Source organism: Heloderma suspectum, chromosome 2 (assembly GCF_057233095.1).
Source record: "Heloderma suspectum isolate Gila_16-S chromosome 2, 16-S_ref, whole genome shotgun sequence".
Lineage (NCBI taxonomy): Eukaryota > Metazoa > Chordata > Lepidosauria > Squamata > Helodermatidae > Heloderma > Heloderma suspectum.
In genome coordinates, this window is record NC_139459.1 from 136,060,337 (window position 1) to 136,075,675 (window position 15,339).

The following is a 15,339-nucleotide window of genomic DNA, read 5'->3' on the forward strand; positions in this document are numbered from 1 at the left end:
GCAGTCCCTTGCAGTCTCTCTCTCATCCCTTTTATTCTTGTACTGATGTCTTCTGTCTGAGTACTGCATACCTTCAAGGAACAATAAAGGACAGGTCAAAAGTGCATCCAGGACATGGTGTGGATGCATCCTTAGGAATCCTCTTACAATATGCAGATACAAAGAGAAATATATATTCTTGAGTCAGTTAGTTACCAAATGGTAACAGTTCTTTGGGGGAATTACTGATGAATGCTTTTTTAAAATTAAAACACTGTGAAAAGACACAGCTGATGAGGGAGAGAGGCTGTTTTGTTTTGTTTCCTAATGGCAAGCTGACAATTGACAAGGCTTTCTTTTAGATTTTTCATTTTTGGCTAGCATTACCAGATTTGTGTTAATTGTGTTTTTCTTTCTTGACCTGCTTTGGGGCTCAGGCATTTCTACAGGCGGACGGGTAAATCCAAGAGAAGGTGTAGTTCTTCATTCCACAAAACTTATTCAGGAGTGGAATTCTGTTGATCTGCGGACTCCAATATCAGATGCGCTGCATTTGCCAGTGTGGGTAGACAACGATGGCAACTGTGCGGCTCTGGCAGAGAGAAAATTTGGGCTTGGAAAAGGAGTAGAAAACTTTATAACCATCATCACTGGGACAGGTAACTATGTGCTCAAGCCAAAATCTGACACAGAGCTAGCCCACTGAAATCATTTCTGTTGCTGTAAATGCACCTCAGTCATAAGAAATAAGAAGAGCTATGGTGAATCGGACCAAAGGTCCAGTATTTTGTTCACACGGTGGCCAATCAGCTGCCTGTGGGAAGCTCACAAGTAGGACATGAGTGCAACAGCACACACACATGCCCCACTCGTGTTCCCCAGCAACTGGCATACAGAGCCATACTACCTCTAATACAGGAGGTAACATAGATGACCTCATGGCCAGTAGCCATGGATAGCCTTATCCTCCTTGAATTTGTCCAAACTCCTTTCTTGCATCATCCAGCTCCCACCATCCGTCATAGTCTTGTGTTGGATCCCAGCCTATAACCTGAGCAATGATTTTTTAAAAGAACTGTGTGCCGTGGCTGTAGAGTTGTTGTGCCACCTAATTTCCCTTAAGCTACAGAAAATTTTCAGGCAGCTGCAGCAGGGATGCTGCCACCTTCCTCGGGACCCCACTGTCACTTGAATTCCCTGGCAGCGCTTCTGCTGCCTGCCGCCCTCTCCTCCATGATGGGCTTGCACAGCACGGCGCTAGTAGTGCTGAGAACCAAGCAATGCTGGGCAACTGTCACGTTACAGCTGTCGCAGTGCAGTGCCTGGCATTGACAGGTGGTGGTGGTAATAGTGGCAGGGGTTGCAGGGAGTGAGTGGTTGGCGGTGGGGGGGTTGCTTTTGCGGGAGAAAGGCTTTACATGGGTTGCAATTAGCTACAATTGCGTTTTAGAATACAAGGAATGACCGTGGAACAAAATCAACAGAAAAATAGCCGCAAAATCAGTCAGCAAGCAGCCATTAATGCCTGAGTGAACAGCCATGGTTCTACTCGGCACCTTAAGATGGGCACCAAATAAATGAGATGTCACAAATGAGAATGCTGCTGCGGAGATGGCCCTATCCCTGGTCGCCAAGTGCCTCACCTTAGAAAGTGGGACACCCAAAACAGGGCCTCCAGCAAAAATTTTAATTGAGCAGGCACTTATGGAAGCAAGTGGTTCTCAGATATCCTAGTCCCGGACTGTTTAGGCCTTTATACATAGACATTTTTCACACACATTCACACTATATAGATATGCACAAACACACACATATATGTGTATGTGTATATATCACACACACACACACAGAGCCTTGTAAAAGGAAAAACAGTGTATATACAACAAATGATTATCATACAATGTATCTCATTGAGCACCAGAGCGCTTAGATTAGCTGTGTATTTCCTGCTGTATACACAACGGCTGGCATGCATTTGCCACAATATGACGTGTGAAGATAATTGGTCTCGGATAATCCTATCTCTTAATTGTGAGACCTTGCGGTAACCTGCACCTTGCATTCCAAAGAGCACTTTTTAAATAACATGAAACAGAGGCTAGGAGTTGAAATGTATGCCTTCAGATGTGTAGTGATGAATATGTTTCTCTCAAGATATGTACAAATATTATTATTAACTGCATTTCTGTAACATCCAATGCTGAAGCTCTCTAGGCAGTTCACTAAAACAAAAATAGGGTTCTGTGATGCTGTAGCTATCATTTTCAGGCCTTGTCATTAACTTTCAGGTATTGGTGGTGGAATCGTTCATCAAAATGAACTGATCCATGGAAGCTCTTTTTGTGCTGCTGAGCTTGGGCACATCATAGTAGCTCTAGATGGACCTAAGTGCCTGTGTGGGAGCCAAGGATGTATAGAAGCATATGCTTCTGGAATGGCCCTGCAGAGAGAAGCTAAGAAATTGCATGATGGTAGGTATAGTGTTGAACCTCTTCCTTCGTCCTTATTTACATCCACCTTCCCCAATCTGGTGTCCTCCAGATGTTTTGGGCTACAACTCCCAGGATTCCTGGCTATTGGCCATGTTGGCTGGGCCTGGTGGGAGTTGAAGTCCAAAACATCTGGAGGGCATCAGGTTGAGGAAGGAAGGATGTGCATGTAATGCAAGCAACCTAAAAAAAAGTTCCCCTAGTATACATTTAAATAATTACAGTGTCAGAATACCACTTAATGCTGTATTCTTAAGCAAATAAAGTGGCAAGATGTTCAGAAGCAAACTGTTCTGATTCAACTGCATTCCCAGCTAACTGTGCTCCCATCGAAACCTACAGTGAAGCCTACCTGAAAGGCAAGTCTGCCTGTGCAACCATATGCACATTCGCCACATAGGCATTGTCATTGGCACTGTGCAGCATTGATCTAAGAATTCTTCACAATTCTTCATAATGCAAGATACGATGAGCTGTGCTGTACAAGACTCCATGGGGGAGGTGGCTCCACACTGACTGCGCATGGTAGGCGGAGCATGGACTGCAATGTGCATGTCACTTGCTGCTGAGTAAACACACAGACGTGATTGCTTCTTACAGCTTTGCAGCCTTTGTGTGTATTTTCTGTAGTTCAAAACAATTTACTTGTTTTCAACTTTCACCTTTTGGAGTAAATCCTTGCTTTGGTGAGAGGTTTATATATCTTACCATACAAAATTAACATCACCCTTAATGTAAACTGTTGCCAGTGCAGTGTTTTTTTTAGGTCTGCTTCATTTATTTCTGCTGCCTTTCTTCATCCCCAAAGGCCCAAGCAGAAGTAAAGCATTGTTGGACATACATGTCGGTAGGCCTTGCTCCTCTATTAAGACCAAAGTGCACATAGCTTTCTGTAAGACATCCCATCTGCGTTTTAGACTGTGTTTTATTTAGCAAGCAGGGAACGTTGCTTAGTGCTAGAGTACATGGATGCTTTGCGTGCATAAAATTCCAAGTTCAATGCTCGGCATCTCCAGCTAAAAGGATCCAGGTAGTTAGGCTTAAAAGAGGCCTCTACCTGAGATTCGAGAGAGCCAAGAATTAACAATACTGGAATAGCTGGACTAACCGTCTGACTCAATACAAGGCAACTTCTTGTGCCCATATATGTTCGGATACCTGTATTTGGCATCATGTCATTTCCTATTCTTCTGAGATGCCTCGCTCATAATGAAATTTTGGCTGTAGCTAGCTTAAGACCTTGCAACATATTTTTGAAATGTTGATAAATGACCTAATTAGCACCACTACACAAAGAATGGCCATTCCTGCTGTCTCTAGCTATCAAAATTCAGCAATTCTGTTATACAGGGCAAATGAAGAAATTGAATTCAAAGAGCACCTCACTGCTAATGAGTTATTTAAATACTGACCAGCATAGTATGTGAGTATAGTTTCATCCATAGTACTGTGTAGAAGCATGCATTCACGCCATGTGGACAGAGCTTGCTGACAGAAACTGGCTGGGTCAATCACACTCTTCCCTGATACATCTAGATGTGGAATTATTGTACATATGCAACCAAGCCAGTAGAATATCACAATTGAACAGTAATTTAAGGATTCGTATCAGCGAAGAGCTACAACAGGTTTAATCTTGTTCCATTTGACATTAACTCCTCACATCGTACTTCGTTATGTGAAATTAAAAGTCTTGTTTCTACCACTTTTCGTGGTTGGTGAAATGTAACAAGCAGTCTGTTCTCACTCCTTAGTTACTAGTACCATCTTACTATCCCCCTTTTCTGTCCAAGCAGAGGATTTACTGTTAATTGGAGGGATGTCTGTAAAGAAGGAAGAGACAGTAACTGCTGCCCATCTCATTCAAGCAGCTAAACTGGGAAATCCAAAAGCTGAAAATATTGTTAGAACAGGTAAGTATGCGAACATAAGGCAGAAAATTTTGTTAGAATCCTGGCTAGTTATAAAGATGCGATGTAACTTTACTGTTATTGATACAGCAGTATGGTTATGTCAGTTCCAGAGTAATGTTAGCAAAAACGGCTAGGTCCTTGCCCCAAGGAGATTACATTTCAACTTTCACTTGGAGGCAACGAAGGGAGGGAAAGAATAGGCAAGACAAGGTAAGAAGGGATGGATGTGAGCAAATATAGGTACACGTATCACAAGCTGGTATCTACCTAATGTTCTTCTGCCAATGGAAGGCATTCTTCAGTGGGAGCAATTTTCAGTGATTCCCCCTCCCCTTTGCAGCCCCCATGTGCCCCCCATTTGCTCTGGAGGGTTCCCCAACCCTCTGGAGCAGATTTTTGAAGCCTTAAGCTATAGGGGAGGGGGCAACTTGTGGCCCTCCAGGTGTTCAGGCCTACAACTCCCATCAGCCCTGACCAGCATAGCCAATAGTGGGAGATGATGGGAGTTGTAGACCAGAAAATTTGGAGGGCCACAAGTTGCCCACCCCTGCCTTAAGCAGAAGATGGAGGAAAGTCTATATTTGGCAGTGGGTCTTCCTTATTGTAATGTGCCCCATCTTTGACAAGAGATAATTTATATCCAATAAATCAAATCCCTATTTATCTTGAAAGCAAACAATAATTCTCCCCATCCCCCATTGTTTGTGCTAGGGGAGAATTTTGCAGAATGTGGAAACCTTCCTGTCTTCATTATTTCTTGAATCCTAAGCATGGTTCTCCACCGTATTTTTTCATTGTTAGAACTTGGCCAGCTACTTTTAGGGAACTACTAAATACATAAAACATTTTCTGTAGAGATGGAATGATACCTAGCAGGGATTGTTGTCTTTTGAATCATAAATATATTATTTGTCACATGAAACAAACGTTTTTACCATACTGTTAGGGCTCTTGAAGTTAAGGTGTACTATTTGGGACAGTTGACAGTGGTGTGAGAGAAGCATAGGTGCCAATGGTGTGTATGCTTATCCCACTGTTGGCTCTGGTAAACATATTTTGTGGTGCTTTAAGAATCCTATAAAATCTGTTTGATCCGAGATGATAGTAAGACAAAATAAAGGTAGATGTACACCAACGACAATACTACCTCTATCATAGCATTTTTCATCTTTAAGAGAGTTGTCTCTCAACAAATTCCCATATTCTCGCTGACTTCTGCTTTCCGTCTTTCTCACAGCAGGTACAGCTCTGGGCCTTGGAATTGTGAACATGCTGCACACCATTAACCCTTCTCTTGTGATACTTTCTGGGGTCTTGGCAAATCATTACGTCAACATTGTCAAAGATGTGATCCATCAGCGCGCCTTGTTCTCCGTACAGGCAGTGGATGTGGTTGCCTCAGACCTGGCAGATCCTGCCTTGCTTGGAGCAGCTAGCATGGTCCTGGATTATACTACACGCAGGGTATACTAGACACCTGGCAAAAAAAAATATAGAGAGATTACTGCAGTTTATACTGGCTCATTCAAAAAAGTTTTTTTTACTGATGTCAGCTTTCTTTTTTAATTAGGTAGCAGGTCCTTCAGAATTTCCTTATCCCAAATACTTTTTTCCTTATTGTTGTTTTTTAATGTGCAGTTTCATTCTGTGCTGGAAGATCACAGGATACTAGAAAGGTCGCTCACAGGAAGATTCTCTCACAGACCTTTTTGAAACTAAACAATTCCTGAGGATGCCTGTATCCCAGACATCTAAGAAAGATGGGGGATATTAATTTCCTTACTTCTTCCTGCTCATGGATTTTCCAACTGTGTTAGCCAATACATAGCATTTCAGTAGCCAGAAACTGTGACGATCATTATTCAAGCAAAGAATCCTCACTTACAGATGTACAGAACCGTTCTTGCCTCTGCAGAGGCTAAAACGGGCAGTGTGATCTCTGCTTGATGAGAGCGGCTACATACAACCATCTAATGCTAAGATTATTCAGTGATAACGCAGTGACCATCCATGCATTTATTTGTTAAATTAATATAAAAAATCCTTGTTGGAAGGAAGAGTCCAATGATACACAGTGCACTTACAGGTATTGCTTCCAAGAGCTTATACACTAGGAAGCAAGAAGTACTAGCTTTGTCTCAGTCACCTGTGGTGATGTTTTTTTTAAATGCAAGCTGTCTCTACTATGGACTTGCTTTTTGATCATTCCTTTCATTTTTAGAGAATCATGCAGCCAATCTCAAGTCATTTGTATTACAGACTGCCTTTACTCATTGGACTGAGTTGCTAGACCTTGGTTAGAGAGAGGCATCTTGGCTGATTTGTGTGTGTTGGTATGCAAATAACTGCTTTGTGTGTGATGTCTGAATCAATCCCACACTTAAAACTGGCCTTCGAAGATGGTATACAGTTTTAGCAGCCCAAGCACCCATATATTATATCCTCTTTTTACCCCCAGGATCTGAGCAGATAGTATCATAAGGCTGCCTAGCAAAATTCGATGATAATTCAGTACTAGTGTACTTGACCATCAGATCTGAAGATCGGTAAACCCGATTTCAAATTTGATGAATCAGCCTCACCTATATCGCTACTTTGAGGCTGCAGGCCTTGGAAATAAATACTTCTTTTTACAGCACTATGGGTGTGCCAGTGTTGGACTGATGTTTGCTGTAAACATGAAAGGGAGATACATGGCCTAAAGATGCTCAAAGACATTTAGCAGAGACTTGCTGGGGAGCCATGATTGGCTGCTCTCCCTGGTGTGTTTGAGGATGCAGTTCTCTCCTTCACGTACTTACTGTAGCAAATACAGATGTACCTGAAGCACCTTGTAAACCAGCTGTATGTCCCACTGAATTCAGAATTGCTTTGGAGCAAATATGTTTAGGAGTGTCAGGACACAAGTCTGGTTTCCAGATTCTATTTTAAAGGCATTTTCAAAATGCAACATGATAGAATATTATTGATATAAGTGGAATAGAGAGGTACTTGAGACCTGCCATCCTAAAAGCTATAGAAACAGCTGTTTTAGTTTTTAGAACACACACACAAAAATTAGTGTACTTGACCATCAGATTTGATCAGTAAACCAAATTTGAAACTTCAATTTTGAATAAATTAAATTTCATATTGACTTTGAATATTTGCTTCCTGTTTACTTTAGGTAAGAAAAAATAAGGTCTGACTGACGGATTAATTTGAGCTAGGATTTCATAACCCCTCAGTGAGACAGGATGAAGACATTAAACAGACACATTGCCCAGTGTGTCCAATGGTCTTTCATGTCTAAGTTTATGTCTGTAAGAACAGCTACAAAATCCTTGTGACAATTTTTAAAATATTGGGCCTGAAAAACCAGATCTCTTCAACAATGAATGTAGGAAGGATTTTTGTTCCCTGTCAGTGCTTCTTCCCTGAATTCAACTTGTATTTTCAATACTTACTGCTAGGATCTAATGTGTTTACAGCCAAAAATATGCTTGTACCCTGAAGGAAGCGAGGTCTTCCCACCCCCAATTCCCAGTACTTTGAAAGAGAGACAAAAATATACTGTGCATTCTAGCATGGTAAAAATGGTTGTGGTTGCTGTTATGCAGCAGCACTTAAACCGGCCTTCCCCAACCTGGTACTCTCCAAATGTGTTGGACTGCAACCCCCGTCATTCCTAGCCAGCATGGCCAATGCTTTCACCAATGGCCATGCTGGCTGGAAATGACGAGACTTGCGGTACAACAGCTAGAGAGCAACAGCTTGGAGAAGGCTGACAAACTGTTAAACCATTCCAACACAACTTGTTCACCACCAAGCAAAACACAGCCCTGTGGGGGCTCAACAACCACCTTGGTTTGGTTGACTGCTTAGGACTGCAAAAGTAGAGGAGTTGTCAAACAGCTATCAGGCCATTGACATGGTTGGTGGGTAGTGTTCCAGTTGTGGAAGTGGTCATGAGCTGTGCAGGCCTGCACAAACCAGTATTTACATGGCACAGAATCACCCCGTCTTTACCCTGAAACAGCAGTTCTGGCAAAAGCTAGAGCATCTCAGTATATCTAATACCATATTATTTAATGTTGGGTTTTGGAGCACTTCACAAAATGCTCTGTTAGCTGTTCTTCTCATGGCTAAACGTCTCTGGTGCCGGTGTCTCTCCCAGCGTTGCCGCATGTACGTGGCCCACTGTTATGTAAACGAACTTGGAAAAGCTCAAGAGAAATGCCACATCATAATGTCACACCTTTCTTACATATTTTGCATGATAGGGGTGGAGCCAGAGCCTAGGGGGAGAATAAATGATGCTTCACCCCATCCCACCCCACAAGCAAGAAACTGCTTAGGTTTGAAGCTAGGTGAGCAGGAGGTTGCTCATCTACCCCTGAATCTGGAGGGCAGTGTGGCACTTTTACCTTTTCCTTCCCTGCAGTGTATTGGAGAGTTGCAGGTAGAGGTTGGGGTCAAGGAATGCACATTGGAATTTTATCATTCCTTCTTAAGGGCTGTACGTCTTTCACATCTAAGAGTATTTGGAAGGGTAATTAGGATGAAGTGCCTTTCCACTATTCCTAATTAATCCTCCTTCCTGCAGGATTTCTTTTTTTAGCTTTGAAGCGGTCAGAGACCTTAAAGCTTATAGCATCCTGGAGTATTAGTGGTATTTATTTTTTATTTATTTATTTATTTATTTCATTGCTATACTGCCCAACAGCCAAAGCTCTCTGGTATATATGTATGGAATGCATATGCCTCGACACTCACCCCTCCAGGATACTATATAAATGGTTAGGGGCTTAATCAGGGCAGTTTTGTCTCCTTCCTCCAACTGATGTTCAACTGCCCTGAACATTCCATGCTTTCTAGGTGACAATAAGCATACCCAGCACTTCATTAGACTGTTGTTTTTAAGTAAAAAGTAGCATTTTCTGTCTGCCTGCAAGTCACCCAATTATTCAAAAACCTTGTCTGTGCATGGCCCCGTTTTTCTGCAAAACAGCCATAGGACCCCCTGGGTTCAGTACTGGATGGAACAAGTGCTGGCACAAAACAAAATGTTGCCATGTGAGCCCTGCTTGCTTCCATATCAATAGCCACAGAAACATCCACGTTCAGTATTAGGAATAATGATAATGTAATTAGTAGATGGACTGTTGTGCTGTCAAGTTTGTCTTCTGTTTGTTATTGGTAGCCCTGGTGAGACTTGCAGTCTTCTAGACTGGGAAGGCTGGGAAACAAAACAAGTTTTGAGAACGTTTAGTTTTCTACCAATAGAACGGTAAATCTGGGCTTAGCTAGAATCGGATGTCGTATCTGCTCACATCATTCAGGGATACGTGGCTAAGCTTTTTTTAGTATTTGTCATCCCAGTCCAAGAACCATTACTGTAGAAATGGGCTACATGCTCACTGCTGTGCTTGCAGGGCCACACACATCAAAGATTTGACTAGAGTGAGGCAGCATCAGTCACCTGTTAGGTGGGAGGGAGGGGATCTATAGATTGTAAAACAACTGGTTGTGTTCTCTCTCCCAGCCCAGTGCAGAGAAGAATGGATTGACTTCAGTGCAAAAGCTTTTTCCAAGAGCATATTGCAGTTGCTAGTTCAGGATGAATAGATAACTTAGGGTGCAATCCTATGTATGTTTCAACAGAAAAAAAATGTCCTACAATTCCCAGCATGGCTGGCTGAGGCATGCTGGGAGTTGTAGGATTTTTTTCTGTCGAAACATGCATAGGATTGAATCCTTACTCCCTCAATATTAAATAGAATGTCAATCCCATGCCAATTTGTGTCATACTATTCCTGAAATACTACTGAGTAGCAGAGACAAAAGTACTCCCTGGAAAGCAGTACTGCACTTTCATTTTAAATCAAATAGCTACAGTATGGGAGTACTATTTATATTCCATTATCTTCAGTAACAGATTCTCATTTAAGATACCAGGTTTATAAAACTTGAGAACCAATGTAGCCCCAAATGCTCTTGTTCAATGGGTGCCAGTTTGAACTTGCTGAAACTGCCATTTTCTACCAAAGTTAGTATGAACACATTAGCAATTGCTTTTTGCCTACTTTAACTATTTCATAGTGCTTAAATGGCACCAAGATATTGCTTTAAAAGGCAAGAGCCTTTCCCCATTGTTATAACTGGAAACCAATATTCGTATTTGTTACGTTTAACTGTGAATCAAACCCCTTATGTTGAAGTAGTTGTATGGAGCTCAGTATGTAATAATCACTATTCTGTCTGATGTGATAAGGTATTTCTTATTGGTGGGTATAATATCATTTGTGTATAAACAAACAGTTAAGCTCAGAATATAAATGAAATTGATTGAGAATTACTGGATCAATTGCTATCTTCAACTGTGTTTCTTGCTACAGTGAAGGCTGAGGAGATATATGGTAGCTTTCCTCATTATGGCATCTAGTTTGTATCATAAATTTTGAACAATTATGCTCTGGCCTAATGCTGAAAATGACAGGTCTACCTGGCTTGTGTTAAACTGCATAAGATTTGAACAATTAAACCTTTTAAATGTATATATCACAACTTTCCACAATTACCTTGTTTCCAAAGGCAATAGCTACATGAACGTGTCACTCTCGCATGGTTTCTTCTTGATGTGTAGCCCACTTTCATCAAATTCCTAAAGCTAATGGAGTGGAGCTGTTCCATTAACAATAATTAGTTTGTATAACGGTTAGAATAAAGATGGGGGCGCAAATCTAAGGGGTGGGGGAAAGAGGTGTGTGCTTTATGATATAGGGGCCTAGAAGGAATGGGGGATTATTTTCAGATCCTTTAGTTTAGCTTGGAAAATAAAATGGTTTTTTCCCAATTCTTTTGGAAATAGCTAGGTTGATTTCCAAGGGAATCTGAGGAGAGTGAGAGTAATCTCATCTAACTCTACTTAAGAGTCTTTTCTGTGCAAAGTGAAGTACTAGCAGAGTTTTGTTTCAGAACAGTATTAGAAAGCAGCAAGGTCGGTAAACATGATGGCTGTTGAAAGCAAGCATGGAGGCCAACTTCCAAAAGAAATTACCACTATATCCATCTGACCATCTCTATGCAACAAATAATTTACATAGTCCTATAAGGAACAGTTGAAAAAACTGGGTATGTTTAGCCTGGAGAAGATTAAGGGGAGACATGATAGTTGAAGGCAGCCATCTGACGGGCTGCTATATAAAGGATGGAACGGACTAGAACCAATGGGAGGAATTGCAGAGAAGTTGATATTGGCTAAACATTAGACAAAACTTCCTAAAGGTAAGAGATGTTTAACAGTGGAACTGATAGCCCCAGGAGGCAGTGGGCTCTTCTTAAGTAGAGGCTGGATGGCCATCTGTCAGGGGTGCTGTAGCAGTATTGTGCAGAGTTGGACTAGATGATATAAAATTACAGAACTGGAAAGGACTTTAGAACAAACAGGGACTAGCTGCAGCTGTGCCGTTTCTCAAAACTACAAACACCAAAGTTTGGGGGTAATGTGGGGTCTGGCACTAGTAAGATTTCAGTTACACACTTTTTGTCAGATACATTTTATGACCTCATCCCTCCCGTTTTGGTAAGACCATCTAACTTCAATCATTGTCAGTCCCCAACTTTCCAATAAGCTATCGGCTTGGCAGTCTAATTTACAATTAAGCCTTAAATTCTGGCCAGAACATCTTACATTCTGTACAGCAACTGGTATACCACTGGTATTAGCCAGCTGTAGTTAAAGCATGTTTTGAACAGAGCATTGTTGTTGTTGTTCAGTCGTGTCCGACTCTTCGTGACCCCATGGACCATAGCACGCCAGGCCTTCCTGTCCTGCGCTCTCTCCCGGAGCGTGCTCAAGTTCATATTCATTGCATCCGTGATGCTATCTAGCCATCTCATCCTCTGCCGTCCCCTTCTCCTTTTGCCTTCAGTCTTTCCCAGCATCAGGGTCTTTTCCAGGGAGTTTTCTCTTCGCATTAGGTGGCCAAAATATTGGAGCTTCAGCTTCAGTATCTGTCCTTCCAATGAGCACTCAGGGTTGATTTCCTTTAGGATGGACTGATTTGACCTCCTTGCAGTCCAGGGGACTCGTAAGAGTCTTCTCCAGCACCACAGTTCGAAAGCATCGATTCTTCGGCGCTCAGCCTTCCTTATAGTCCAGCTCTCACAGCCATACATTACTACTGGGAAAACCATAGCTTTGATTAGACGGACCTTTGTCTGCAAGGTGATGTCTCTGCTTCTTACTATGCTGTCTAGGTTGACCATAGCTTTCCTCCCCAGGAGCAAGCGTCTTTTAATTTCATGGCTACAGTCACCGTCTGCGGTGATCTTGGAGCCCAAGAAAGTAAAATCTGTCACTGCTTCCATTTCTTCCCCTTCTATATGCCAGGAAGTGATGGGGCCAGATGCCACGATCTTCGTTTTTTTAATGTTGAGTTTCAAACCAGCTTTTGCACTCTCCTCTTTCACCCTCAACAAGAGGCTCTTGAGATCCTCTTCGCTTTCTGCCATTAGGGTGGTATCGTCTGCATATCGGAGGTTGTTGATAATTCTCCCAGCAATCTTAATTCCGACCTCTGATTCATCCAACCCGGCATTTCTCATGATGTACTCTGCATATAAGTTAAATAAGCAGGGTGACAATATGCAGCCTTGTCGTACTCCTTTCCCAATTTTGAACCAATCGGTTGTTCCATGTCTGGTTCTTACTGTTGCTTCTTGACCCTCGTACAGGTTTCTGAGGAGACAGGTAAGGTGGTCTGGTACTCCCATCACTTTAAGAATTTGCCACAGTTTGTTGTGATCCACACAATCAAAGGCTTTAGCGTAGTCAATGAAGCAGAAATAGACGTCTTTCTGGAATTCTCTTGCTTTCTCCATGATCCAGCGAATGTTGGCGATTTGATCTCTAGTTCCTCTGCCTCTTCGAAACCCAGCTTGTACTTCCGGTAGTTCTCGGTTCGCATACTGCTGAAGCCTAGCTTGTAGGATTTTGAGCATTGCTGGCATGTGAAATGAGCGCAATGGTGCGGTAGTTTGAACACTCTTTGGCGTTGCCCTTCTTTGGAATTGGAATGTAAACTGACCTTTTCCAGTCTTGTGGCCACTGTTGAGTGTTCCAGATTTGTTGGCATATTGAATGCAGCACTTTAACAGCATCATCTTTTAGGATTTTAAATAGTTCGGCTGGAATACTGTCATCTCCGCTAGCTTTGTTGTTACTAATGCTTCCTAAGGCCCACTTGACTTCACTCTCTAGGATGTCCGGCTCAAGTTCAGTGACCGCACTATCATGGCTATCAGGGACATTCAGATCTTTCCTGTATAGTTCTTCTGTGTATTCTTGCCACCTCTTCTTAATCTCATCTGCTTCTGTTAGGTCCCTTCCTTCTTTGTCCTTTATCATGCCCGTCTTTGCACAAAATGTTCCCTTGAGATCTCCAATTTTCTTGAAGAGATCTCTAGTCTTTCCCATTCTGTTGTTTTCCTCGATTTCTTTGCATTGTTCATTTAAGAAGGCCTTCTTGTCTCTCCTTGCTATTCTCTGGAACTCTGCATTCAGTTGGATATATCTTCCCCTTTCTCCCTTGCTTTTCGCTTCCTTTCTTTCGTGAGCTACTTGTAAAGCCTCATCAGACAGCCACTTTGCTTTCTTGCATTTCTTTTTCTTTGGGATGGATTTCCTTGCTGCCTCCTGAACAATGTTACGGACCTCCGTCCATAGTTCCTCAGGCACTCTATCAGGTCTAATCCCTGAAATCTATTCCTCACCTCCACTGTATATTCATCAGGGATATGATTTAGGTCATACCTGAACGGTTTAGTGGTTTTCCCGACGTTCTTCAATTTAAGACGAAATTTTGCAAGAAGCAGCTCATGATCTGAGCCACAGTCAGCTCCAGGTCTTGTTTTTACTGACTGTATGGAGCTTCTCCATCTTTGGCTGCAAAGGACATAATCAATCTGATTTCATAGACATGATTTCAACAGCATAGACATCTGCAAAGGAGAGGGATGGGAGCGGCATAGAAACTTTGTAGGCAATAGCCCAGTTGGAAAAGGGTGTAGTTATTTTTGGGAGTTTCACCCTGTCCCTCTACTGCCAAGAAAGGAACCCTTTTTCACTTGGCAACTGGGCCTCTCCTCATGTGTCTTTGTCCAGGCCCATTAGCAGGAAGACACAAAGGAGTAAAAGCTGAAATGTGTGGGGCTTGTTTTTTCTGCCTGCTAGTAGTTTACTACCAAGGTGCCACACAAGCACATTCATAGAATGCCAGATGCAAGGAGTCTCCCTCAGTTGGGTGGGGGATTCTGGGCCTTCTCTGGTCAGGAGCGTATCCCATGAGAGACAGTCTGTCATCTTACATCTTGGAAACAGTGGAGGTTCTTCTTGGAACAGTTGTCCAACATGGCTGCTTTTTGTCATGCCTTTGGGTGCCAAAAACCCATTGGCCAAGCTTTCGGAGATATGCAGTTTGCTTGCATAGTGTGCCAGGGCTACTCAACTGCTTCCTGCGCAGGTTCTCCCTGTTGCCAACTACGAGGCAACAGTAGGGGATCCCTAGATGTTCTGAGGTTGCTGTGAGGACAGGATGGGCTGCAGCCATGCTCCTATGCCACAGGCTAGGAAGCACTCCTGGAACTAGGATTCTGTTCTGGTTTTTGCCTCAGGATGGAAACTGCCTCCTCTGCTTCTCCACCCCCACCCCATCTAACCCAGGTATGTATGAGAACAGAGCATGTTAATTTTAGTTTTGCCCTGGAAACTTGTTTGCTCAGTGAAACCTGGAGAAAAAATCCTACAACTTCCTGACCAACAGCTATGGCCATCTGTCAAGAGCAGGGTTGCCAGGTTCCAGGAAGGTTGTTTCTTTAAGAGCTGCACAGAAGGTATCATTTTACCAACTAGATTTTCAGGCCATGTGTCTTCAGAGGTAACTTGTGCTACTGAAGGAATTTTCCCCTTTTAAAAG

At 42.5% G+C, this 15,339-nt stretch overlaps 1 protein-coding gene across 11 annotated transcripts in view; it reads left to right on the plus strand.

Moving 5' to 3' along the window:
• GNE (glucosamine (UDP-N-acetyl)-2-epimerase/N-acetylmannosamine kinase) overlaps positions 1–10,917 on the plus strand; it is a 48,925-nt gene extending 38,008 nt beyond the window's left edge. For 10 of the 11 annotated variants that reach the window (XM_084834869.1, XM_084834877.1, XM_084834879.1 and 7 more), the window contains 4 exons: positions 417–638; positions 2,268–2,450; positions 4,265–4,381; positions 5,619–8,778. In XM_084834869.1, the coding sequence (XP_084690995.1) occupies positions 417–638; positions 2,268–2,450; positions 4,265–4,381; positions 5,619–5,854 (758 nt within the window). In that variant the 3' untranslated portion in view covers positions 5,855–8,778. Of the gene's footprint in view, positions 1–416; positions 639–2,267; positions 2,451–4,264; positions 4,382–5,618; positions 8,779–10,075 lie in introns of those variants that run through there. The other variant, XR_014787853.1, reaches the window with a different exon arrangement.
• The last annotated feature ends 4,422 nt before the right edge of the window (positions 10,918–15,339 follow it).